At 45.5% G+C, this 25891-nt stretch overlaps 2 protein-coding genes across 6 annotated transcripts in view; one reads left to right on the forward strand and one right to left on the reverse strand.

Annotated features, from left to right (window-relative positions):
• Positions 1–4675: 4675 nt before the first annotated feature.
• On the reverse strand, positions 4676–21758 carry LNP1 (leukemia NUP98 fusion partner 1). Of its 5 annotated transcripts, none has more exons than XM_019476083.2 (4): positions 21592–21758; positions 17450–17662; positions 9581–9841; positions 4676–5007 (listed from the first exon to the last, which is right to left on the reverse strand). In XM_019476083.2, exons 2-4 carry the CDS (start codon positions 17597–17599, stop codon positions 4861–4863), a joined length of 558 nt encoding a protein of 185 aa, XP_019331628.1. In that variant the 5' UTR covers positions 17600–17662; positions 21592–21758; the 3' UTR covers positions 4676–4860. The 5 variants fall into 5 exon arrangements, with proteins under 5 accessions (XP_019331628.1, XP_014459400.1, XP_019331626.1 ...); XM_014603914.3 differs by lacking the exon at positions 21592–21758 and adding an exon at positions 21172–21584 and having other exon boundaries at positions 17450–17667; XM_019476081.2 differs by lacking the exon at positions 21592–21758 and adding an exon at positions 21138–21584 and having other exon boundaries at positions 17450–17667.
• A 65-nt stretch (positions 21759–21823) lies between these two features.
• The window catches only part of TOMM70 (translocase of outer mitochondrial membrane 70), a 38560-nt gene continuing 34492 nt past the window's right edge, over positions 21824–25891 (forward strand). Inside the window, exon 1 of the mRNA XM_014603891.3 lies at positions 21824–22139. Coding sequence (XP_014459377.3) covers positions 21849–22139 — 291 coding nt within the window. The 5' untranslated portion in view covers positions 21824–21848. The remainder of the gene's footprint in view (positions 22140–25891) is intronic.

Consider the following 25891-nt stretch of genomic DNA (forward strand, 5'->3'; position numbering starts at 1 on the left):
CTAACTCCATTTCTCGGGATCAATCTGGCTGGCCACCAGACTGACCCAAGCATCTTTAGAACTTGGTAGCACCTTAACTTTTGCAAGACTGTCTGACTATCTGTGTGTGTGCTTGTTTCTTTTGTATGAATGAATATGTATGGGACTGAGTGAGGCAGATAACCTTACTGTTCTTTATTCCTTTTATGTTTTATGTTCCAATAAATGTGGTGTTGTGCCTTATCCCCTGATAAGATTCCCGCTTGTTTTTAATTCATACTGTACGCCCTGTGCGTACAACACAACCCCTACCTGCAAGCTCCCTCTCAGTTTGTTTCCCTTCCTAAATGAGCAGGTGCAACCCAGTGCCCTGCTACAGTCCCACTTCCAGTTGTTGACCCTAACATCATTTGATATCTGTCTGGCAATGTCAAAAGACCTTATCACGGGCACAAGTTAAAACAGTGTAAAGCAACTCTTGTGTAAATGAAAACTAGCCCCTTAGTGTTGTATCAGTGGGTTTAAAAACACTTTAGAAAACAACTTAATTTCTTCATCTGTTGAAATAGAGAGTTAGGTGGAGTTCCATCCAGATTAAAGGAAGAGAGAAGTAGGCAGGGTTTCTTCTGTGAACCTTACTTGATTTGGGAGTTTACTTCCCTTCTTAGTCCACTAGGTTCTGGATGTCTTATCCTTTTAGATATGCTGATTGGCCCATCTGCTTTTCTGGGCTTTAGTAGAAAATGGGATAATTTGTAGGTCTCTTGATTGCAATTAGTGTTCAGGGGGTGGTAATACTAGGCAGTCTGTTTGTATGTAGTGAGCGACTCAAAGGAAAATTATGTATAATAGTGCATCCTGACTGGGTGTCCACCAGTATTCTTTTATATATAAAAAACAAATGCAAGAAGGAGAGGTGTGTTTTGCATATTTGATAGAAGGGGTGGTTGTTGTTTTGGTTTTGTGGGGTGGGTGTGTTTATTTCATATTCTGCTGGATTTGTGTATTTAGTGATTCTGAGTAGTTGGGGGGGTTAATGTATTTTCCCTCAATTTGCTGATGCTAGAGTATAAATACAGGATTCCCTCGCTTTATGCAGGCTCTTATGCAATGACCCTTTTTATACCAAAAATTTGTTATATGCAAGGTAAATTCACTCTTATGCAATCAGTATGGTGGAAGTCCACAATCTGCTGCTTTGTACAGTGCATTGTGGGAGTGACGTGCACCAAAATATAGTCTCCTTTATACAAATTTGAGTTATGCACTGTTTTCCAGGAACGCATGTACAGCATAAAGTGAGGGAAACCTGTACATGTATAGATTGTTTCCTGCTGCCCTTGCCAATTGCCTCTTATGTATGAATAGGAAGTCCAACTGCGATCTATCCTCTTAGCAATGCTACAATTAAACAATACATCAGAAGGTTCAGGGTGTATTTTCTCTGCTCTGATCCAGAACAGGCACAAACCAAAAAGTGTAGCTGGCAACATTAGATATCATTTTAAATGAGATCCCTCTTAGAAATCACCTTGTTTCAAATGGCTTCTGCTTTCAGGATGACAATGCCAGAACTTTATATGTATCTCTTGATATCTTGCTATCTTGTATCTCTTCCCGTAAATTAGTCCTATATGGCATCAGTACAGTAAAGGAAATTATTTTAATAGAACATTACATAACCTATCCCTAGTATGCTGGGAAGCTGGACTGTTCTGGTGAGTGATGTCACCCTTTAGTAGCTGACCCATAAAGAAAATAAAGAACCTACTACTGCAGCTAGCTAGGTCTTTTTTATCTCTTATGGTAGAAGCTTTTGTTCTGAAACGAGCTCAGTCCTTTGAAATTAGTTTTGATGAACATTTTGAGGCAATGTATACTTTAGTTTTTCCAGAAGATTGTTTTCCTAAGCTCCCGCAATTTGCAGTCCATTAATTCTTCCACTGTATGTCTAATTCAAGTCTGAATTTATGGCCAGCAGCCATACCATTGTGCATTCTCAGATTACAAAGACTAAGTCGTTTTGGGCAAGGAAATTACTGAGATATGTGAGGCTTCCAAGGAAACCCCAAGTGCTTCAAGAAGTGGCATTCTTCCCTCTAAATCAATATTGAACCAACATAATAAAAGGTGCTGGAAGTCCTCCAATACCTTATTTGTGATTATTGTAGGTCACCTGACACTTTCTATGTTAATGTTCACCCTGACCATATTCACAGTTGGATAATTATATTGGATAATTATATCCCTGGATTGTCCCTACAGTTTGATTAGATATAGAATTCTTCATGCTGCCTTTATCAGTTATATATGAATATGTAACTCCAATGTGATCTATCTTCCTAATAATGCTGATTAAACAATACATTGGAAGCATCAAGGTAAGCTTCACGATAAAGGAAGACAGGTCTGTAGAATACTTCTTATCATTTTAACACTTCCAGCTGACTTCTTTGTACATCTTGTTGTATAAACTGTATGCTTGATTTGAAGAAGTTTTTTTGAGTCTCTTAAATTAGCCTCTTGTGATGGGTCCCTTGATAGAGGTTTCTTAGATGGACCAAATATGATTAGACTTGTTCAGTTAATCTGGTTGGAAAACAGGAGGGCTGCTACCTGGAGACACAATCAAAGAGTGGTCAAACCATGTAGTACCAACCTTATGAGAGGCAAAGGGAATGAAACCCTTCATCTCAGGAGTGTGCTGACTGTTGACAACAGCCATAACAACTTGTGCCCAAAAACCAGCGGTTCTCAACCCATGAGTCGTGATACAAAAGTGGGGCACAAGAATATATGACAAGGTTTCAAACAAACTTTAAAAATGGATCAACAAACTTTAAAAATGGATTCTCCTTGGAAGGAGAACAATGTGGGAAACCATTGCTTTTCCCTTGTGGGCTGCAGTGGGTCAGGAGTGAGGGGCACTGGGTGGGGACTGGCCATCAATGTTTACAAATGGGTCCCGATACAAAAAAGGTTGAGAACCACTGCCCTAAACTGTTGTGTAATGTCATGTTAAAATTTTAGTTAGAAGAAATTGCATCTTCATGGAAGTTTTGCTTGATAGAAGGATTTAATGAAGATCCAATCTGACCCTGAAAAGATCCCATTAATGACATCTGTAAATGAAAAATTTCAGTCATATTTATTTATTGTATATAGTACAAAGGAAAAGTATATGTTGCAGGAATTAGCTAGGGTTCAGTCACCTTTCTTATATTCCCAAGCAACTAAAATGTTAAGATAGAACTAGGAATTGGAAAAGCTTTAAAGATACCTTAAACTTTAAGTTTGGAAACTCAGAGTTAAGTTTTTGTTTTAAAGCAGAGGAACAAGATTTGGGGTATTTATGAAAAGTCACAGTTAGAGCACCCCAACAACTTTGACTTTTGACTGTAATGGCCTTAGTCTTTCATCTGACCTAACAAAGTGGAAAGCTAGGCCTTCCCATAAATGACATAGGCTCCTCTGCTGAGGGAAGGTCCACCGTCACTCTAGCTTTCTTGTGTCCAGAAGGAACTCTTAATTCAAACATGATGGGATTTCCACCTGAGCACAGGTGGCTTCTCTAGGACCTGCTTGCAGAAGGCAGAGCTAGGACCCAGCACCCCTAGGGTTTATGCATACTGCAGCAGCGTTGTGTCCCAGAGAGGACAGAACTAGGCATCCTCCACCCACTTGAGTCAGCTGTCATTCCTCAGACCAGGAAATACACCAGTAAGTCTGCTCTCAAGCCCCTAGTTTCTGGGGACAAGTCTGAAACAGCTTTACTAGCAAACTTCTGATCTTGAAGTACATCATCAGACTTGGGTGGCCAGTATATGGGCAGGATGGGCACAGACTTAGGCTCCCTGGGACCAGCCATTGTCAAGTTCTTAGTTAGAAGCTCCAGCCATGAAAGTAGGGTGACTGGTAAATGTCTACTACCTTTTGCCTTAATGTTCCTTCTTTGTTGGGCAGTAGGAGGAGTGCCTTCTTTTGATCACCCCCTGGGTAGTGCACCCAGAAAGACTGTAGGGCCCCATTAACTAAGTTTTGGGCATAAGAAAGGCATAAGAATAGGGAATAAGAAAGGGCATAAGAAAGGCAACAGCAAAGGTGAGGCAATGAGGATTAAAATAGGAGAAAGAGACAAACTGTGGATTGGCAATGTGAGGCAGTAAAAGGGACCTGGCAAGAGAACCAGTGAGGGAACAACTGAGGTGATCAGTGAGGGTAGCAGTCAAAGGAATGTCAGAACAGAAAGGGTTGAGGAATTGACAGTGGGGCTATGGGTGAGATGTGAGATGACAGAGAAGAGGGGAGGTAGAGGGTAATGCTGAGGGAGACTAAAAGGTGGGGTAGTATGGTGGATCAATGATGCCTGGATTTAGAGAAAACAATTGGTGTACTCAGTTAAAACTCAAAATTCCTTTGATTTTGTTTCTTCAATAAATTGTGGAGAAAGAATTCTTAAAGAAAGAAAATATCCACTTAATAACAGTGAAAAGATATGGGGTGTAGCACAGCCCACAACCTGAGTGTATTCTTCTCCCAAATGAGCTTGTGCACTGCCATCCTGCTGCCATGCTGAAACTTACTGAAATCATACAGTGCTCACTTAGATCTTGATCCATATATTCACAATCTCTCTCTGAAACATGCGTCACACTTCTAATGGTGAATGTAAAGGCAGGACAGTAGAAACAGAACGTCAGTGGTCCCATCACATTAATTTTATTTTAAAACTTAGGGTCTGCTTTAACTAACTAGCTTCTTTCTAGTACAAAAAAAATGACAAAAGCTTTTCAGTTAGAATGAAAAAGGTAGTAACTCCAATGCACTGTAACCGTTTAGGCAGAAACAGCCCTTCTGAATGCTTGCATGTGATGGGGACCATTAATTGTGTTTTCCACCAGAGGCCTGTGGGCTTTCTTCTTCCTTCCCTCTCTTTGGCTCCATTCTTTCTCCCATTTTCTTGCGAGACCTGCTCTTGGGTATGCCTAGTCTTTCTCTTTCTGTTCTCTCCATCATGCCCTCAGGTGGCTGAAACAGAAACATACAGAAAAGTTAGAAATTGCTCCTCAAATAACAAGAAAACTCATAATCAGCAAAAAGATATGGAAAAACGTTGTTCACTAGGGGTGTGCAAAGCTGGCCCTATTCAATTCAGATTCGACCCAAATCAGGGACAGTGATTCGATTTGTTGATTCAGATCACTGTCCCTGATTTGATTTGGCCAAATCTAAACCTGAAGATTCAATGCTGATTGGGAGAATCACTGAGTCAGACATAGACACAGCTTTAAAAGTTTTTTCTACGTACCTTGAGGTAGCAAGCACAGCTTGTGAATGCTGCGATGCTGGGGTGGATGGAGCGTCTCACAGGAGTGCGGGGAGGCCCTCCATGTGCTCAGCAGTGAACCCAGAAGGGGACCAAAAGTACTTCCAGTCCACTTTTGGGTCTGCTGGGGAGCATGCTGAGGAGCCCCCCATGCTTCTGTGGGACATTCCATGCGCCCCAGCATCACACCATTCACAAGCCCCTGCTACCTAGAGGTATGTAGAAAAAACATTTAAAGCTGTGTCTATGTTCAAATCTCCAAATCTTTCCAAATCTCTCCGAATCAATTTGGAGGGTTCCAATTCAATTCTAAGAGAATAAAGGGTCCTCTGATTTGATTTGGATTCAGAGATTCGGCCACTGAATTGGGCCGAATCTCCGCCGAATCGAATCAAGGACTGAAGCTTCACACAGCCCTACTGGTCACCTACATCTGCCAAATCAGCTTTAACATGATTGGTTCAAACTCAGAGCCTTAGAAAAGCTACCCTAGATCTCAGGAGGTTGTAAAATACATTCCCCTATATTCTTGGTGTGTTCTGTACCTATTGGATGGGATCATGGCACAGGGGATGAGGGGGATTCCCTGCCCTCCATCAATGTTGATCTAGTGAAGGAACACCTTGAGAGGCTAGACACCTTCAAGTCAGCCGGCCCTCACAATCTACACCCCAGGGTACTCAAGGAGCTGGCTAGCATCATAGCCCAGCCCCTGGCATGGATCTTCGAGAACTCCTGGTGCTCTGGTGAAATGCCTGAAGATTGGAAGAAGGTCAATGTGGTGACTATCTTCAAGAAAGGGAGGAAAGTAGACCTGGCTAACTACAGGTCCATCAGCCTGACCTCTATCCCAGGAAAGGTCTTAGAAAAGATTATTAAAGAGGCCATTCTTAACAGACTGGCTGACAGCAGCATTCTGAGGGATAGCCAGCATGGGTTTGTTGCGGGTAGGTCTTGCTTGACCAATCTTATTTCCTTTTATGACCAGGTGATCTATCACTTGGACAAGGGGGAAGAGATTGATGTCCTATATTTTGACTTCAAAAAAGCCTTCGATCTGGTATCCCATGATCACCTTTTGGCAAAACTGGCCAACTGCAACCTCGGGTCCACCACGATCTGCTGGCTGGGGAATTGGCTCCATGGTCAGACCCAGAGGGTGGTGGTTGACGGAAGTCAATCGTCATGGTGCCCTGTGACCAGTGGGGTTCCCCAAAGCTCTGTCCTTGGACCTATATTGTTCAACATCCTCATTAATGATGTGGACTTTGGAGTCAGAAGCGGACTAGCCAAGTTTGGCGATGATGCCAAACTCTGGGGTAAAGCATCCGCACCTGAGGACAGGAGGATGATCCAGGCTGGCCTTGACAGGCTCAGGAAATGGGCAGACAAGAACCTGATGGTGTTTAACACTGAAAAATGCAAGGTTCTCCACCTTGGGAGGAAAAACCTGCAGCATCCTTATAGGCTCGGCAGTGCTACAATGGTTAGCACTATGAATGAAAGGGACTTGGGGGTCATGATTGACCGCAAGATGAATATAAGCCTTCAATGTGGTGCTGCAGCAATAAAGCGAGCAAAATGCTGGCTTGCATCCACAGGTGCTTCTCAAGCAAATCCCGGGACTACATTCTCCCATTGTACTTGGCCTTGGTGAGGCCACAGCTGGGGTACTGTGTCCAGTTTTGGGCTCCACAATTCAAAAAGGATGTGGAGAAGCTTGAGAGAGTCCAGAGAAGAGCCACGCGCATGATGAGAGGTCAGGAAAACAGACCTTACAACAACAGGCTGAGAGCTATGGGACTCTTTAGCCTGGGAAAGCACAGGCTCAGGGGTGATCTGATGGCCACCTATAAGTTTATCAGGGGTGACCATCAGTATCTGGGGGAACGTTTGTTCACCAGAGCGCCCCAAGGGATGACAAGGTCAAACGGTTATAAACTCCTGCAAGACCATTTTAGGCTGGACATAAAGAAGAATTTCTTCACTGTCCGAGCCCCCAAAGTCTGGGATAGCCTGCCACCGGAGGTGGTTCAAGCACCTACACTGAACGCTTTCAAGAGAAATTTGGATGCTTATCTTGCTGGGATCCTATGACCCCAGCTGACTTCCTGCCCCTTGGGCAGGGGGCTGGATTCGATGATCTTCCAAGGTCCCTTCCAACCCTAATGTCTATGAAATCTATGAAAACATCTATCTGAAGGCCCTGAAGGAAGAGTTCTGCTATTTCAGTCTAGCGCCAGTCTTGCTATTTTCTCATGTGACCATTCATCATGTGTCTTGATGATGTTTTCTGTTGCTTCTGAAAACCTCACTGAACTCAGAGATTGAAGTTTACCAGATGTCATCTCTGCAACTTTTAAGAAGGAAGAGGTACACAGAAAATAAGATAAAAAGGGGGCCCTTCTTCTCTCTGTTGAATTCCACTTCCAGGGTGTTTACAATAGTCAAAGATATGGAAATTCTCCTGCCTATATTTGAAGCTCCAAGTTTGAAATTCTCTCTCTCAGCATTGTGAAGCTTAATGTCTGACCTGGCAAAGTTCTGAATGCCTTCAGCTCCCACTGACTTGGATGGGAATTGAGAGCATTTGGCACGACTGCTGCCTAAGAAGTGACCTAACATATACTTTGGGTATGTCCCACAGAGATATAAAGAAGGAAAGCGGAATCATGTGGGATATTTACCCAAACTATAGCTTATACTGACAGACTACCTAGCTATAGACACACCTGCTAAGTAATAAACAAACAAAAATGGCTACATGAGGAAGAGGAAATGGGGTCCTCAGGGACAGAAAATTTGAGTTTCACAGTTCATGAGGGGAAAAAAAAGATTACCAAGATGTACATGCTGCACTGTCATCACACTGTGACTCTGTGTAGCCCTTGTGATCAGGGAGTGAAAGGGGTGTGATTGTGTGCCTGATTCCTGACCAGGTGCACATACCAAAGGAAGGACATGTCTGCTTTCTTTTCTGAACTACCCTGGTGAGGCCTGACATGATCTAGCTCTTACTGTCCCCACTGCCCGCCCCTTCTCCTCTATATGTCATTGCCCATTTTTTATTAAGTCACCAAATCAAAGGATATTTTCAAGCATTTAATGAAGTAGGGATTATCTCCTCAACTGGTAAAAATTGGCATGACCAAACTGACTTCAGTGGAGTAATGCCATTTTGTGCCAGATGAGGACCTTAGCCTCGGAGATGGCAGCTTGAAAATGTAATCAGTACTATTAAAACAACTTGCATCTTTGAAAGAGATAGGGTAGCCAGGCTCTCCCCTCTTGGGGTTGGATTCAGCAAGGTAGCTAGGCAGGTGCCTAAGTAAAAGTATACAAGTGGTCCCACTGAACTTTGTTGAATCAGGTATCTTGGAAAAGGTATGATAACCATCCATTTTTCTGGCTTTTCTTGGCATGCAGGACTGGCTACCAGAATATCTGAACTCTAACCCCATCTCAGATACAAAACTCTTCATTGATTATGGCAAAATTATCTAAACTCTGCGTCTCAGTTGCCTATATCAGTAAAATCAGGACAATAATATTTACCTTTTACTTACAGGGATTTTGTGAGAATAAATTGATAAAAGGATGTCAGCAACTTCAAATCAAAAGGACAAAAAAACGAGTTAAAGGCATGTCAGATTCTCAGTCTCTGTACAGCTGTTGTGGTTTCACAATCATTTCCTTCAGTAAAGAAGTTTTTCTTTCCCCAGTGTCTTTGTGAAAGACCCATACACACAGCTGAAATTTGCTACTTTCTAATGCAAAGTAAACAAAGTGGAAAAATAAAAATATTTCCCCCTCTTTGTATTCAGTTCTAGTAAGCTTCAGTGTCACTTGCAACAGCAATAAATAAAACCTTCTCCGTATGACTTAAGGTGATAGTATGCCTCTATTATGTGTAAAGGACATTGAAAATACAAACAAGTTCTAAGTATTAATCCTCCTTCATTTTATAAATGTAGCCTGTGTATTAGGAGAATAAGTGTCAAAATCCGGGTAATCAGAACTAGAATATAGAGGAAAGTAAGAAACTACTGATACTAGATACTTCATCCATGTAAGAAAGGCAAAAAGTTATAGAAAATGGTTATGCTGTGGGGGCCACCTTATTAGCAATACTTCTGACCATTAAACAGGTCAGTAGCAATGGGAAAGATAACATAGTTTACAAGACTACCATTCATTCCATGCATTCCCACAAAGGTCAGTAGGATTATTGCAGAGAGCTAATGGTCTAAGCATCTATTCATGATTGCTACCTACCAAAGAAATTGAGCGTTTGCTTTTGAAATGCAGTTGTTTCTTAAAGGATTCTGAAAGTTCCTGGATGGAATTTGTTCTACTGTGTGGTTCTCTTGTCTCAGGGCAGGGGCCCTCCATGGAAGGCATTCTGCATTCCTTCACATGACAATGGCATTTCATATCTTGGTCTTCTCGTACTTCCTTGCAGCCTCTCAGGTGACTTGAGGACGGGGCCTTTGTTGACTCACGAAGTCTTGTCATGTGGATAGATGAAAGCTTGGCCTACAATTGAATATGTCATGCTTCAGTGTTACATGTAAGCAGAACATATGCACCATTCTCTACCTTAAACACTGGTGCAGAAGAAAGGACCTAACCTAGCTGCCCAGGAATCATGTTGTCAACAGGACCTTCCAGGAAACAAAAGCAGAATTTATCTCTTAGTCCAAGAGAGGGACAGGGCCACAAAACAGGTAGCCCTCTTAGTCAATCAGCAGCCAGGGGCAGGGGCAGCAGGAACCTTGCTGGCTCCCCTTCTGTTGGCATCCCCCCTCTACACACACACTTCTCCCCCAGGGGGCTGCGCTGCCAGGCTGCAGCGGTCATGAGGACTGCTGGTTCCTGCTGAGGAGCCAACATTTTATTTTTAGTAAGTTCCCTCCCCAAATTTTGCAATTTGAGTAGGTCCCTAGCTATGCTCTAGTGAACACCTGGAGAGCTCAGATTTCCCAAACCCCATAGTCCACAGAGAGATTAGGAACTTAATTTTCATACGTGCTCAGAATCTGCAGCTTCCAGGAACTGCTTTTGATATTTTGGGTGATTTGTATCTCTGAGAATTATAGCCTGCATCCGTTGTTTCCCATCAGAAGCCTGACAAAATAATGTCAAAGGGTCACATGAATCTAGGTGGCCCATTGCGCTAAAAGGCCTAGCTAATGTCGCTCACGTGATCTGCTGCTGCTTCCAGCTCTTGCAACACTCTAGCTCTTGGAGCCATAATGGAATCTTCTTCTATTATTTGACTTCTTACAACAGTGTTTTTGATTGGTGTATTCAAGACTTTCTGCATATAGCATTCTGTTACTTGCAAATGTCTTCAAATCCATTTTTTGCAGTAAAATTCTCCAAATCTTTGTCCTTTTTGCAAATGTTTCTTATGGATCTGAGGGTATTTGGTTTTGGTCAGTCTCAGCCCTCATTTCCAAATTCATCTTACTTCAGTAAGTACATTATAACTCCCTCTGAGAGAAGCGGTAATGATTTTTTTCAAACTATTTTTACTTAGAAATGGAGTTTCATACAGATCAATATGGCTGTATTTACTGTGAGGTCATATTGTATTATGGTTTAAAAAAGCATCAAAGTAATCAGACTATGCTTGGGGGAAAGTACATATGCCATGGAAAGCTAAACAAAAATTCAGCTTTCATGTAGATTTAATAGTGTTAACATATATTATTTCCTGAAAATCCAAGCTTCCTGTCTTTACAGAAAAGGGTGTATGTAACAATTATTGCAAAAAAAATCTGGAATCTGTTCTTGGGAGATTTAAGCAACAACAGGAGGACAGGCAAAATCTGAGATTATAGTTTGCCTTTTTTCCTTTGTAATATATGCAAATATTCTACATTTATTTTTTTTTAATTTACATTCACAATATGCAATTATTAAAAAAACTCTAAAGAAAGAGACAGACTGAAATGCACACACTAGGCCTGGTAATAATAGTCTAGTTTATGGGTAGGCAACCTTTTCTGGTTGTGGGCTGAAATGACCCACCCTGGGTCAGAGTTAGGTGGATCAGTGGGTGTTAGGACCCAGCAGCTGCCACTCATCTTTGCAGTGGCAGGAGGAGAACACCCACAACCGGCACGCATCCTCATGGCAGTATGGGTAGAGCACCCATGGCCAAAGCTCCTTGCTGCTGACTGCTGCTGAAGCCCCACACCCACAGGCTAGATCCCATAGTTCCACAGGCTGGATCTGGCCTGCGGGCTGCAGGCTGCTGACCCCTGGTCTAGTTAGCTAACAGGTCTCCATCCTAAACATGTCTCTACCTCAGCATCCTCTTTCTTTGTTCTCTTGAGCATATTTTAACAATGCTTGCAGCAGCAGGACTCTGGCTGCTGCTGTCCCCTGCTTCACCTGTTAGGGTGGTTATGTGAGAGGGTTGAATGTTTTAGGATGTAGTTTTAGTAAAAGCTTAGACAAGAATGTGTATGAAATGGTTTGACTAGGGATGACCCTGTCTCAAACAGGGGGTTGGACTAGATAACCTCCAGACATTCCTTCTAGCCCTACTTTTCTGTGATTCTGTGGTTCAGTGGAATGTAGGACAGGTTATACTCTTAGAGCCATCCAATCTCTTATTGTGGTTGGGCGTCCTCCTACAATGTGTGTGCACACTAAGATCGTTCTAAGATAGAACATCAGCTCTGCTCACCAGCATAATCATTATGCACCCCATCCCCTGTGACTGTAATCTGTATAGGACATAAGTCTTAACACAGTTGCCCATGCATGAATGTTTTATGGCTTGTTACCAGCACAATGTGTTATTATTCCTTTAATTAAAACTGACTCTTCAGAGAACTGAGAGTCATAAAATGTAGTCCCAACAATGAAGCAGATCCAGGACAGATGAGAAGCATTGTTCTTGGAGATAGTCCAAACGGCTTTTTGCCTGTTTCTTAGTTGTGGTAATCTATAATTCTGGTGCCAAAGGGGCTGCTTGGTCCCAGCATTATAGATTCAGGGTCACTGTAATTTATGCTGCGCTCTGCAGGAAGCTTAGGACAGCCTTACTGCAGTGCACTCTGACCTCTGCCCTGACATGTCCACAACAGAGCTTTATGCCACAGCAGGGAACAGGTCTGGAAACAGGGCTTTCAGCCACCTCTGCAGTAGTTAGGGAAACTATTTGTTTCTGCCCACTTTAGGTCTCTTCTGCGTCAGAGCAGTGTGAGGGATCTTTGTGTAACTGAGAATCAGGCTAACCATTTCCATTTCTACTCTGTTGCAGCAGACTTTGTGCTGACAGCATATCCCAGAATATAAAACAGTATTTTCTTATATGTTACTAATCTTTGCTGTATAAAATGATTGCTGTTTTTACCTTTAGACCTGGGGCTCTGAGACACTGAGCTCCCTTAGCTCCCACTGACAGAACTGCTCTTCAGTGTACCAGCATTATTGTTCATTGTTTGTTAAGCCTATATAAACAGGATACATTTGGAGCACTTAAACCACAGAGCTTTAGACATTCAGAATTCAAATAATATATCTCTATTCCTTTCTTTCCTTTTAAGTATCTAAGAACCAGCCATTCTCTGCCTGAAGGAAGTTTTTTGAGCCTAGAGTCCTTCTGGTGTGAGAGGCAAGCATTCAGTCTGAGGTAATTGGTTTTGCTTCTTAAAGTACCAGTAACTTCAACAGACACTGCTCACTGTTACTCCAGCACCTATGTTGTTTTATTTTCAAACCCACCACAGCAAGTTAGGCAGAAGCCAGAGAAGAGTTACACCTTGCAGACTAACTAATTCAAAGATGCATAAGCTTTCATAAGCAAATGCTCACCTCTGTTTTAGTATCTTAATATTAGTGTCTTCTTGAAAGTGGATACTTTCCTTGCTTTCCATGAGACTCCAGTTTTACACTCAGAAAACCTGAAGAGTTGAAATTTTACAATTTGCATATGCCTGCAACAGAACACATTTATGTTTGGCACTGAAGGAAGGGGCTGATTATCTCTGTGCATATCGGGCGCAAGTACCGAATGTTTGGGCAGAAAGAAATTGTCCTGAACCGGGTGATATTTTATAACAGAGGGCCATGGAATAGACAACTTGTAAAGAAAAGTCACAGTTCCCAACCTCAGAAACCTTAAAAGGATATCAAAATTCACTGGGGGGCAGGGAGACTTTGAAAACAGGTGTCTTAGACTTCCAATGGCAGTTGTTACATATCCCGTTGGCTCACAAGGATAGGCAAATCTCTGACACAGGTGCCAACATATATAACTTTGACTTTTTGGAAAAGGGTATAGCTACAAATTTTACTCTGGGAACACGGTTCAGCACTTTAAGTATGTACTGAGAACCAGAGTTCCTGGGTTCTGTTCCCAGCTTTGCAAAGTGACCCACTAAGTCAGGGGTGTCAAACTCACCCTGGGCACAGGGCCAGATCTGGACTGCAGGGGTCCTCCCAGGCTGGATCCACAGGTTTAATACTTGTAAAGTATTTTAAAATTGTAAAGTGACAAATGGCAATTAGTATTAACCTTATAGCAACTAGCAGAGGAAGTCATATTATAAAATTGCCTAAGCACAGATGCCTCATGCCTCTGAAAGTTTGAGCTGAGACCTGTTGCAGAGCTATGCAAAAACATGCCTTGCACAACTCAAGTCTTTATAAACTTATCTGGATCGCTTATCAGACTCGAAACGTGAACCAGTCCACCCTAGGAGTACTTTGCCAATATGGTGACACTGATATGCTGGTACTTGCAATGGCCACACAATGTTACAGCACATGTAGCACAGCCCAGCAAAACTGTATGGTTGCTGGTAGAACTTACTCCAGCCCTGCCAAGCAAAATAATTCATATGGGGAGCAAGGTTTTTCCTATAAAATTGCACCTACACTTCTGGTAGCCTAGCTGTATCAGTCAGGAATGATACTTGTTTCACTGACATAGTGATGACAGCAAAAGACCTGGCCTCAGTCTTTATAAGGACACAATTTGGGCACATTTTGAAGCAAACATAATTTGCCATCAAGGCCAGAGTAGGACCAGAACCACCAAAACTTGTATCTAAGTCTTGATTTTCAAGCCCCCACCAATTTGTAGCTGTTAGCTTCAAGATTCTGGTTCCCCGTTTTAGAGCTGAGGGACCCGGATTCCGAACTCCAAATCCTTATGTTCAGCTCTGGGATTTGGGCTCAAGAATTCATTGAAGGACAAGATTCTTAGATAAGACATTATTAGTGTTGGTACTTGTAGCAAGTTTTAGAGGCAAGTCAGAGGCTACAGTTTTCAACCCTGTTAATTGCTGAGAGGTTTCTCAGTCAGAAAATTCTACTAGCAATTTTTTATAGTGGCAACAAACAAATCTCTCCCTTCTGAGACACTGGTACTGTCTACGCTGCAGACTGTGGTGCAGCGTAGAGCTAGTTGAACTAGCTATAAATGAGCTAGCCTGGATAATGGAAACAGTCTAGGAGAAATAAACCACTTGCCCTTGTAGTGGTATGTCTGGTGTATGTGAATATGTCTGGTTTATGTGGAAAGAGGTAACAAAAGACAAAATGATGGACATGTGTGCCAGTGACACAAAAAGACAGGCCTCTTGCAGCAGGTGAAAATAGTCTCTGTGGTTTGATGGTTAAGAGCTGCAGTGAACTAGAGTCAGCAGTAAAGGATTACCAAACACTAAATCATGCTCCATCCTGATGGCTGAAGACTGCAAGCAATGGCCCCTGAAGATTGCAGACCACAAAGCCAGAAGATCATGACCTACCAATCCCAGCTTGCCAACAGGACAAGAAGGACGGCCTTCGCATCTGCCTCAGTGGAATCCATAGGCTCTATGAACAGCTATTACTATAAAGAATGAACACAAAGACAAGGCTTTGGGTCTCTTCCACCTTCAAGAAGGAGTTTTGGGCACGTCCAACAAGACCTGACTCCAACTCTCTTGTCAGCTTGGCTGGCCACCAGACTGACCTTGAGCAACTTTGAAACTTGGTAACACCTTAACCTTTGCAGGACTGTCTAACTTCTGTGTGTGTGTTTGTTTCTTTGTATGAATGAATGAGTATGCATGAGAACGAGTGAAGCATATAACCTTATTGTTCTTTATTCTTTTCATGTTGCATGTTTTATGTTCCAATAAATGCAGAGTTGTGCCTTATCCCCTGATAAGATTCCGTCTTGTTTTTAATTCACATTGTATGCCCTGGGAGCATAACACCCTCCCTGCCACCTGCTCCCCTGCCACAATGCCTGCCCCCCTGCAGTGCATGCCCCCCTGGCACCTGCATCCCCTGGCCCTGGCCTTCCCCACTGTCTGCCCCCTTGCCTATACCCTCTCGTGCCTGCCACCCTGCAGTGCCTGCTTCCCATGCTACCTGCTCCTTCCTGCCATCTCCTCCCTGTCACTTAGTGCCTACTGCCCCACTACTTGCCACCTCCCACTTGGCTGGGGGAGGCAAAACTAGCATGTGCTCTGTGCCTCAGGCTATATTGGGGCCAGAGCCTTGACGGAGGGGGAATGGTGGGGAGAGGGCAGAGGGAGCAGGTGGGAGGCAGAAGTGGCAGCAGGTAGGCAGGGGAACAGAGGTGACACAGGGCAGAGGCAGCGGGGGGCAGGGAGGTGGGAGGGCAGGGGTGGCATGAGGTAGGTGGAGGGGGCAGTAGCTGGGGCTCCAACTCCAACCCCAGTCAGGGCTAGAGTTAGAGTTGCAGCAGCTGCCTGCTCCCCCCCCCCCACTTGTTTTGTATTCAGTTCCAAGATGGGGACTTTTCTCCCCATGTTGCATGGTAAAAATATCTCATCTTGGATTTGAGTAAATACATTATATTTGTTCAAGATCACCAATATAAAAACCAGGTCCTAGTTCCATTGAATTTAATAGCAAAACTCTCATTGACCAGAATGAGGGTCCCTAGAAAGTAAATCCCACTCCTTCCTCTCTAGAATCTAAGATAGGCCAGGTAGCAGCCATAGGACACCTGATTCAGGAAAGCATCCCTATTCAGTGAAATAAGGGATTTCAGCACATTCTTATCATCAAACCAAGGCTTAAGCACTTTCCTGAGCAGAAGTAAATGTAAGCCCAAGTGCACCCTTAATTTTTCTGCATTCCTGTTATAGGATTTGTGTGCGTATGTGTATGCACACATATACATATATAGCATATATATAATTCTGAGATAGACAAAACTCAGAGGCAACAAACCCAACCGGCTTCCTGTTGTACTAAAATATCTCATGCTAAACCAAGGATTGCATGGAAACACTCTGTTCCCAACATCCCTGAGAACTGAATCATCAGCCTAGGGTCTACCCCACCATGTGTAAAAGTAACTGAAAATAAATGAACCTGGCTGACTGTTCTAAACTGGTGTAATGGGACAGCAGTTTCAACCTGTCACCTGAACACCACCAAGTGGAATGTTTAGTTAAATCAGATGCGATCCAACAGCAAGTAACCTCAGAGTGCAACATGTGCCAGGGAAAAAGTTCCAGGAGTTTAGCTCAGATAGGGGAAAAAAGCAGGTAGAGACAGATGCAGAAAACTGACAGCAAAAGTAGCTAGATTCCCCTTGCAATGTGGTAATCAGAGTTGTTATAGCTAATATCTTCTGTTTCAAAGATCTACAGAGGCCAGAAGAGACCTTTGCAATCCTGGTGCCAAGCAGAACAGGCTTTGTCTGCTTTGACTGATTCAGAAGAGCAGCAAAATGAAGCCCACATGTTTACACCCATGTAACTGTTACCCATGTCAGCAGCATCTTTGAAGACAATGGGGCAGCTCACATGTGTAAAGTTACCATAGATGTTCAAGTCTTTGCAGGATCAGGGCTTTCCACTGATAACATGTTTACATTGTGATAATATAATAGGTGTGTGCGCCATGTAATTACACTGGCAGCACCATTACGTTTGCAGTTCTGTGGTTTCCCACCTCAGCATTTCCTGGTTTTCTTTTCTTAAATACATAGGAAAGGCTTGCTCCTGAGAGTGGCCAAGCACTTTTCACTTTCAGCACCGCAGATGGGAAGTACTCAGCAGCATGTACCATAGTCATTATCACCACAGTATCCCTTGATGAAGCACTTACCTTCCTCCAGCCTTCCCTGCCTTTCTGTAATTAAGCTCTTACCGGAAGGGAAGCTCTCCTCTCACTAAACACTCGGGACTGGCGTTGCCGAAAGCCTCTGCCCTCTTTCTCATGCTCATCAATTAAGCTGTGGCCCCAGTAACTGCTCATCCATTTTGCAAAGGAAACATCATCATCCTCTTCATCTTCCATGTACAGGTACTCCGGACTTGGGGGCTCTCCCACTCAGAGAGCGCTAGTGAGCCTAGAGACAGTCTGTTCTGTCAAGAAGAGGGAAAGGTGCTGTCATTTCACACGCCACCCAGAAACCACCCCCCACCCCTCACAGCCCTAGGCACTGTCTATATATACAAGCCAATCCTTTGTAATCTATTTTAAACAAGGTTCCTTTTAATCTTTCCATTACAGAGATGCCCAGTGTGACACAGCCTAGGGGATGGCAAAGGAAATGTGTTGCCTAATTTATATTCATTGCCACTGAGTGCACCAACTGTCAATAACAATGGAGAGTTGCCCACTGTAACATGCCTGGAAGGTGCACATTCTGATTTGTAGTAGACTTGTAATTTAGACAAGCAAAATGGGCATATTGATAATGGTCAGAAATTGGCACAGCTGTCCATTGAGGCTTAACTGACTCTATGAGAGGAAAAAGACAAAAACCTATTGGATCTGGTTTTCCTTCTGCTATTAAAAATATGCTGTGCCTGAGAAGGAACAAGACCTTCCTGAGAACCCTTCTTATCCTCCATTAAGATAAGCTGAGTCAGGCAACATGCACCCCCATTAAGTTGTCTTTCACCAATGCCATTTAATCTCCCACAAGCAGGGACAGAAAAGGCCTGCCCCTGCTTATATGTGCAATGGGTTAAAGGCCCCAGGCCAATGAGAGCCCCGATTTCATCTGTTCTGCTCTGGATAAATGAGGCCCATGCCTATGTAGTACAAATTGTGGTCAGGCATTCTCCATTCTGAATGGCATGGACTCAGAACAAGGGCTATGTTTGGCGCCTCTGCTCTGCAGTGAGTTTTGTCCTCTTTGGGAGGGTCAGTCTAACACCCCAATGCAAGTCTACTTGGGAACAGAGAAAGCTGCCTCTAAATATTGACTACCATTCATTGGCATACATATTTGTTTTGGTCAAACGTACAACAGGATAAATAAAGGGGTGTATAGGAAAAAGTCCTGCAAAGGTGTACATGGGCTAGTAATGGGAGGGTTTGAGGGCAGATTCTGCCTCCCCAGATGACATAAGATAACTTCGGGATACTAGGATCCTGAAGCTCTGTCACCTTGCATAGCTCTTTACCTCAGCACAAACTGAGGGCAAAGTGAGATTCAAATACAGCTGCCATTCTGTTTTGGTGGTATTTTACATTTTCCTTGTGCTGGTGTTAATGTCTAGAAAAGGAACAGGGCAACAGAGGACCAGGAAAGTTCAAAAAGTAACCATTAGGGGAATATTGACCCCTGGGGTGTACAGAATACTGGGGGTCTCTAACACACAGTGGTCATGGCCATGGGTACGAAGCATCCCAGAGTCATTGCACATGCTGCCATGCCATAATTACCCACAAATAATGGGACTTGGCAGCCGTTAAAAAATAAAACTGTAAGATCGCATGAAATGGAGGTTTGAGTTCACCCTAAAGGCACTGTACCTTTAGGGTCATTCTTCCCATCCCCTAGGCTGACCAACAGTTTCATAGGCAAGAAGAAAAAGGGAGGCTGAGAGGGGATCTGGTGGCCATCTATAAACTGGCCAAGGGAGACCAGCAGGCAATGGGAGAGTCCCTGTTCCCCCGAGCATTACTGGGAGTAACAAGGAATAATGGCCATAAGTTGACAGAGTAGATTCAGGCTAGATATCAGGAGGTGCTACTTCACTGTCAGGGCGGCTAGGATCTGAAACCAACTTCCAAGAGAAGTAGTACTCGCTCCTACCCTGGGCGTCTTCAAAAGGAGGCTAGATGAACACCTTGCTGGGGTCATTTGACCCCAGCATTCTTTCCTGCCCGTGGCAGGGGGCCAGACTTGATGATCTGCTCAGGTCCCTTCCGACCCTACCAACTATGAAACTATAGGTGAAAAGAAACAGTGGTTGCTGTAGTGAAATCAGGGGAAAAGACATCCATGAGAGTCCTAACAGATAGGAATGCGGGTCAGAGTTAAGGTTGTTCAGACAACTCTTATTCTGGCATTACTTGACTTTCGAGGGATTCCCTCTGCAACCTTAATGTTTTGATATCTTTGGTTTCTTTGGCATTATGTTTCTTGGAAATAACAATACAAGAATCATACAAGAAATTGTAGATCGAATGATACAATACAGTTGAACCCAGATCATCCATTATTCATCATTCATTCAGGATGGTCCACAACCCATATAATTTACAGCAAGGTGCTGAATGAAGGACAGGCCACTCAGCTGATTGCTGAAGCTTTTACTTCAAAGGGTACTACTTCTTCACTCAGCTGGAGCATCACAGCTGTCCTACACAGCTGTTTTCCATGGCTATATATGAAGCTACTTCAGAAAGTAATTACAATTTGGTTAAAAAACCATTTTCTGTGCAATGAGTGGGAAACTATATAGCAGCAGGGAACATTGATGGCAGCACTGTCAAATGCATCTATCACAGCAGCTTCATCATCACTGGCAACTTCTCCCTTCCCTCCAGTAAAGACTGAAGGCAAACCAGTTTCCTACATCTCTTCCTCCTCTTTCTTCCCCTCAACAAAAAAAAGCTTCTTTCCCTCCACTGAGGTTTCCAGAAAAAAAAATGACTTTCACAACCAAACCCCATTTCTTCTGCTATTGAGTAGTTCAGTCAAACAAGGGGAATTGAGAGCTTCAGCAACAAACTTGTAATTTCAGGTGAGTGCTTCTGAAAAGCCAACGGCAGTCATCTTTCTCAGGGGAGTGGGCCATGCCAAAATATAACTAGTGTTGAACTTTCCAGGTGCCTGGAAATAGGAATTGGCTGAAACTAATTAGCTGTTAGGACCTTTTTTTTTAATTTCAAAGTGATTTCCCTGATCACAGCTAGGGGCTGGATTTTCCAGCCTAATAAAGAAAGAAAGAAATGTCCTTAAAGACAATCTAAGCATTTACTTAGTACTCATAAAAGTTGTACATTTGCCACTACAGCAGTAAAGGCATAATCTACCCTGTGGATATACTTAGACCAGAATTAGAGTATTATACTACATTATTTTAAATTCACACTCTTGGTAATAACAAAAATATTGTCTTGTTTAAAAAAGACCTAAAACTGGCCATAAAGGAGCAGAAAAAGAAGCCTTCATTTCTAGAAACAATCATTCTCCTGCAGCGGTAAAAAGCAGATGCCCATGAATTACCTACTAATGGCTTAAGCTCCTCCTAAGGAAGAGATAAAATAGCACTAGGTGACCCAATTTAAAATAAGGATTAGTTCCTATAAAGATTTCATCCCTGATTGATGGGCCACTCTTCATGTTGTGGGGGCTTGCAAGAGGAGGGCTTGGGAATGGCTGCCATGAATTTTCACAAGCCCAAAGGCAAAAAATAAGCCCCAAGTATTCCTTAAAAAAAAAAATCCCTCACGAAACCTGAAGGAGAACGGCTTGTACAGCATAGCATGTCTACCTCTATCCCATGGCACGAGCATACAGGCCCAGCTATAAGGTGGGTGCAATAAAAGCTATTACCCCACTAAGAAATACTGGCCTCTCACAGAATCGTACAGAAGGAAGGCTGGAAGGGACCGCAGGAAATCACCTAGTCCAACCCAGGCATGACAACAAATTTCAGAATCGGTCTCTAAGTGCCAGGGGCCCTCTGCAGGGCTCTGGACACGTTTGGCCTGGGAGCACTGCTGCTCTGTGCCCACCACTGGCAAGGGAGCACCCTCCTGCTGCGCACCCCCAGGCCGGGGAGCCCCCTCCTGGCCGCCTCCCTGGGTGGAAGGGTTGTAGCCCTGTTGGTGGAAGGCAGCGGTTCCCAACCTGTGGTAGGGGTACCACCAGTGGGACGCAGACAACCTGTCAGTGGTATGCGTTAACAGATTTATTATAATTACTTAATATGACAAAAATTTGCGGGTGGTACTTAAGGTAGTATAATTTTAAATCGGTGGTGCGCAATCCGCCAGAGTTTGGGACCCGCGGGTCTACCACAAGACGCCATCTACCCCAGGACCTTTGTCTGCCTTGGTGGAACCCACTCAGCCCACTAAGGGGGCGGTACCATCTCCTGTCGGGGGAGAATTTCGTGCCGCCGCACCCCTCCACCAGCAGGTGGCAGCGCCCGCCAAGCCTCGATGCACGGGGGGGCGGGGCGAGACCCCCCCCGTGCCGTCCGGAAGTGCTCCCTGTGACCCCGCTCCCGGCATGCCCTGCGTTTCCGCTGACCCCTCTCTCTGTCTGCCGGCGGGCGGTGTGAGCGCAGCGCGGGTCATGGCCGCCTCGAAGCCCGTGGAGGCCGCGGCGGTGGCGGCCGGGGGAGGCGGGCCTGGGACGGGCGCGGGGCCGGGCCCGGGCCCAGCGGGGCTGCCGCGCTGGCAGCTGGCCCTGGCGCTGGGGGCGCCGCTGGTGCTGGGCGCGGGCGCGCTCTACCTGTGGGGGCGGCGGCGGCGGGCAGCCCGCGGCGGCGGCGGGAAGGGCCCCAGCGAGAGAAAGACGCCGGAGGGCAGGGCCAGCCCGGGGCCCGGCGGCCTCCAGCCCGACGGGCCCGGTCACGACGAGATGGTGAGCTCCGGCCGGGGTCGGGCGGGTGTCGAGGTCCCTGGTGCCGCCCGGCAGGGAGGGAGGGGTCCGCGTGGGGCAGCAGGATGGCGGGTTGTGGTCCTCTTCCCTTGGATCTCTTGAATGTGTATTTGATAGAGGATGTTGCCTGCTGAGGTCCCAGTACTTTACCTGTGACAGGTTAAGGTGTTATGTCTGGTTTGTGTCAGGGTTGACAGCAGCCTTGCTAAGAGGTTAGACAGTGGATTTGTACAGGGTGGTTTGGATAGGAATGATTCTGCCCTCAGGCAGGGGGGTTGAACTAAATGACTTCTGGAGGTTCCTTCCAGCCTGATTTCTCTGTGGTTCCATGATCCTGCATATGCATGTATGTGCACTGTGCATATGGGTTTATGTACACTGGGCCATGCAGTCAGATGTGCACACAGGTGTATACGTACTAACTGCTAAGGAATGGGGGCTAGAAAAGCCCCATTGCCAATGAGCACATCACAGTTATGGTTGTGTTGACATGCACTCTTGAAGTGGGACTTGGAGCTCTGTTTAAAGTAGGGATGTCAAAGATATAGCCCACGGGCCTGATCTAACCTACAGAGCTGTGTCATCCAGCCCCCAGTGTTGCTTGTGGGTCTCCAAGTGACCCAAAGGCAGCATGAAAGGTGCACTAGATGGCCCCATGCAATGTCCATGGAGTGGCCACCACGTGCATCACAGTGCCAGAGTGGTTGCGTACAGTGGTTGGAGTAAGGTCAGTCTGTGGGTCCAGTCCAGTCCAGCCCATGGACTGGTCCCACACTGCTCATCTGACTTATGGGGCCAGCTAAGTTTGGCACCCCTGGTTTAAAGCCTTAGTTGTTAGGGTAACCAGCTTTTATAGGTTCTTTTCTCAAAAGAAATCCTCAAGCTCCGTAGTTTAAACTCCACACTCCAGAGTTCTTCAAAAGGTGCCCTGACAAACTGAAATCATAGAATCATAGAAGTAGGGTCAGAAGGGACCTTGTAGATTGTCAAGTCTGACCCCCTGCCTGGGCAGGAGGGAAACTGGGCTCAAGTGACCCCAGCCAGGTAGGCATCGAGCCGCTTCTTAAAGACCCCCAGGGTAGGAGCCAGCACCACTTCCCTTGGAAGTTGGTTCCACATCCTAGCCGCCCTAACTGTGAAGTAGTTCCTACGGATGTCTAATCTAAACCTACTCTCCAACAACTTGTGCCCGTTATTCCTTGTTATCCCGGGGGGGCGCTAGGTGAAACAAAGTCTCCCCCAAACCCTTCTGGTCCCCCCTAGTGAGTTTATAGATGGTCACCAGGTCCCCCCTCAGCCTTCTCTTGTGAAGGCTGAACAGGTTCAGGTCCCGTAGCCTCTCATTATAGGGTCTGCCCTGCTGTCCCCAGATTATGCGGGTGGCCCTCCTCTGGACCCTCTCAATGTTGTCCACGTCCCTCTTGAAGTGGGGTGCCCAGAACTGGACACAGTACTCCAGCTGTGGCCTGACCAGTGTCGCGTCGAGGGGGAGGATCACCTCCTTGGCCCTACTTGAGATGCACCTGTGGATGCACTATAGGGTCTGGTTAGCCCTGCGGACCATGACCTCACATTGTCGGCCCATGTTCATCTTGGAGTCAATGATGACTCCAAGATCCCTTTCTGCCTCTGTGCTCTCAAGAAGGGAGTTTCCCATCTTATAAGTGTGTTGCCGGTTACTACTGCCCAAGTGCAGCACACTGCACTTGTCCGTACTGAAATGCATTCTGTTTTTGTTAGCCCACCCTTGCAACCTATCCAGGTCTTTCTGCAGACTTTCCCTCGCTGCTAGCGTGCCCACCTCACCCCAAATTTTGGTATCATCAGCAAATTTGAACAGGTTGCTTTTCACCCCGTTGTCCAAATCGCTGATAAAGAAATTGAACAGTGCGGGGCCCAAGGACTGAGCCCTGGTGGACTCCGCTGCCCACTTCCCCCCAGGTCCACCACCACCCTCTAAGTACGACCCTTCAGCCAATTAGCAATCCACCTGACCGTGTAGGCATCGATGCCACAGTCTCTTAGTTTTTTAATGAGGATGGGGTGGGAGACAGTGTCAAAGGCCTTGCTGAAGTCCAGAAAGACTACATCCACTGTGACACCTGCATCCAATGCTTTTGTGACCTGATCGTAAAAGGCAATCAGGTTGGTCTGACATGACCTGCCCCTTATGAAACCGTGCTGGTTGCCCCTGAGCATCATCCCCGATGCCGGCCCATCACAGATGTGCTCCTTGATGATCTTCTCAAAGAGTTTCCCCAGGATTGAGGTAAGACTGATGGGCCTATAGTTGCCCGGGTCCTCCCTCCTCCCTTTCTTAAAGATGGGGACCACATTGGCTATCTTCTAATCATCTGGCACCTGGCCCGAGCACCATGAGCGCTCGTAAAGCTGAGCCAGGGGCCCAGCAATAACCCCTGCTAGCTCCCTCAACACCCTGGGGTGGAGAGCATCTGGACCTGCTGACTTGAACACGTCCAGCCCCTCCAGAAGCACTCTAACCCGGTCCTCCTCAACCTTAGGTCTTGAGGCATTCCCCTCGAGTCCGTCTTGAAACACGGTGGGGGAGTCCCGGTCCCTGCACAAGAAAACGGAGGTGAAGAATTTGTTAAAGATGTCTGCCTTCTCCTCTGGCACAACCACCAGATTGCCCAGCGTATCTTGCAGGGGCCCCATATTCCCCGGCGCCTTCTTCATCCTCCCTATATATTTGAAAAAGGACGTTTTATTATCTTAGATCTTGGATGCTAGTCTTAGCTCTATGTCCATCTTAGCTTTCCTAACAGCCCCCTACAGGCCCGAGCAGTGGAGGTATACTCTTCTTTGGAGATAGCCGCCCCCCTGGTGTACGCCGCCTTTTTGGCAACCAGGCATTCCCCGACTTCATTGGTGAGCCAGGGAGGCTTTTGGGCACTCTTGCCCCCCTTACTTCTTGTTGGGATTGTCACCCCTTGGGCCCTAAGTATTGTCTCCTTAAGGAACGACCACTCATCTTGGGCACTGAGTTCCCCTGCCCTTGAGAACCCCAGCGTCTCTCCCACCAATCTACTCAACTCATTGAAGTTGGCCCTCTTGAAGTCTAGGGCTGCTGCCTTGCTGCAGGCCCTTGACACCCTGCACTGAATGATGAATTCCAGCAAGCGATGATCGCTATCACCCAGGTGGTCAAGGACCTGGAGCCCCTTTACCAGATCATCGCTTGTGGCCAAGACCAGGTCCAACAGGGCATTTCCTCTGGTGGGACTGTGCACCTCCTGGGTTAAGTAGAGGTCCTGTATCTTGGCCAGGAACCTCCTGGAATGGTCCGACCTGGCTGACTGCTTCTCCCAGCAGATGTCCAGGTAATTTAGATCACCCATGACAACTACATCCCTTGCCTTAAGTGCCTCTGCAAGCTGGCCTGAAAATTTCCAGTCCAGCTCCTCCCCTTGGTTGGGGGGTCTGTAGTAGACCCCCACTGTTAAATCCCTCTCCCCACGACCCCCTTGTATCTTGACCCAGAGGACTTCAGCTTGCTCCTCCTCTGACCCCATTTTGCTGGCAGAAGATGTGTATTGCTCTTTGACATGGAGCGCCACACCCCCTCCCTTCCTTCCTTCTCTATCCCGCCTGTAGAGCCCATAGCCCCTAATGCTAACTGCCCAGTCATGGGATGAATCCCACCACGTTTCTGTAAGCCCCACTATGTCTGGGTTTGAACTGGCTATTCTGAGGGTGAGTTCCTCTTGTTTGTT

The sequence above is a fragment of the Alligator mississippiensis genome, chromosome 1 (assembly GCF_030867095.1).
Source record: "Alligator mississippiensis isolate rAllMis1 chromosome 1, rAllMis1, whole genome shotgun sequence".
NCBI lineage: Eukaryota > Metazoa > Chordata > Crocodylia > Alligatoridae > Alligator > Alligator mississippiensis.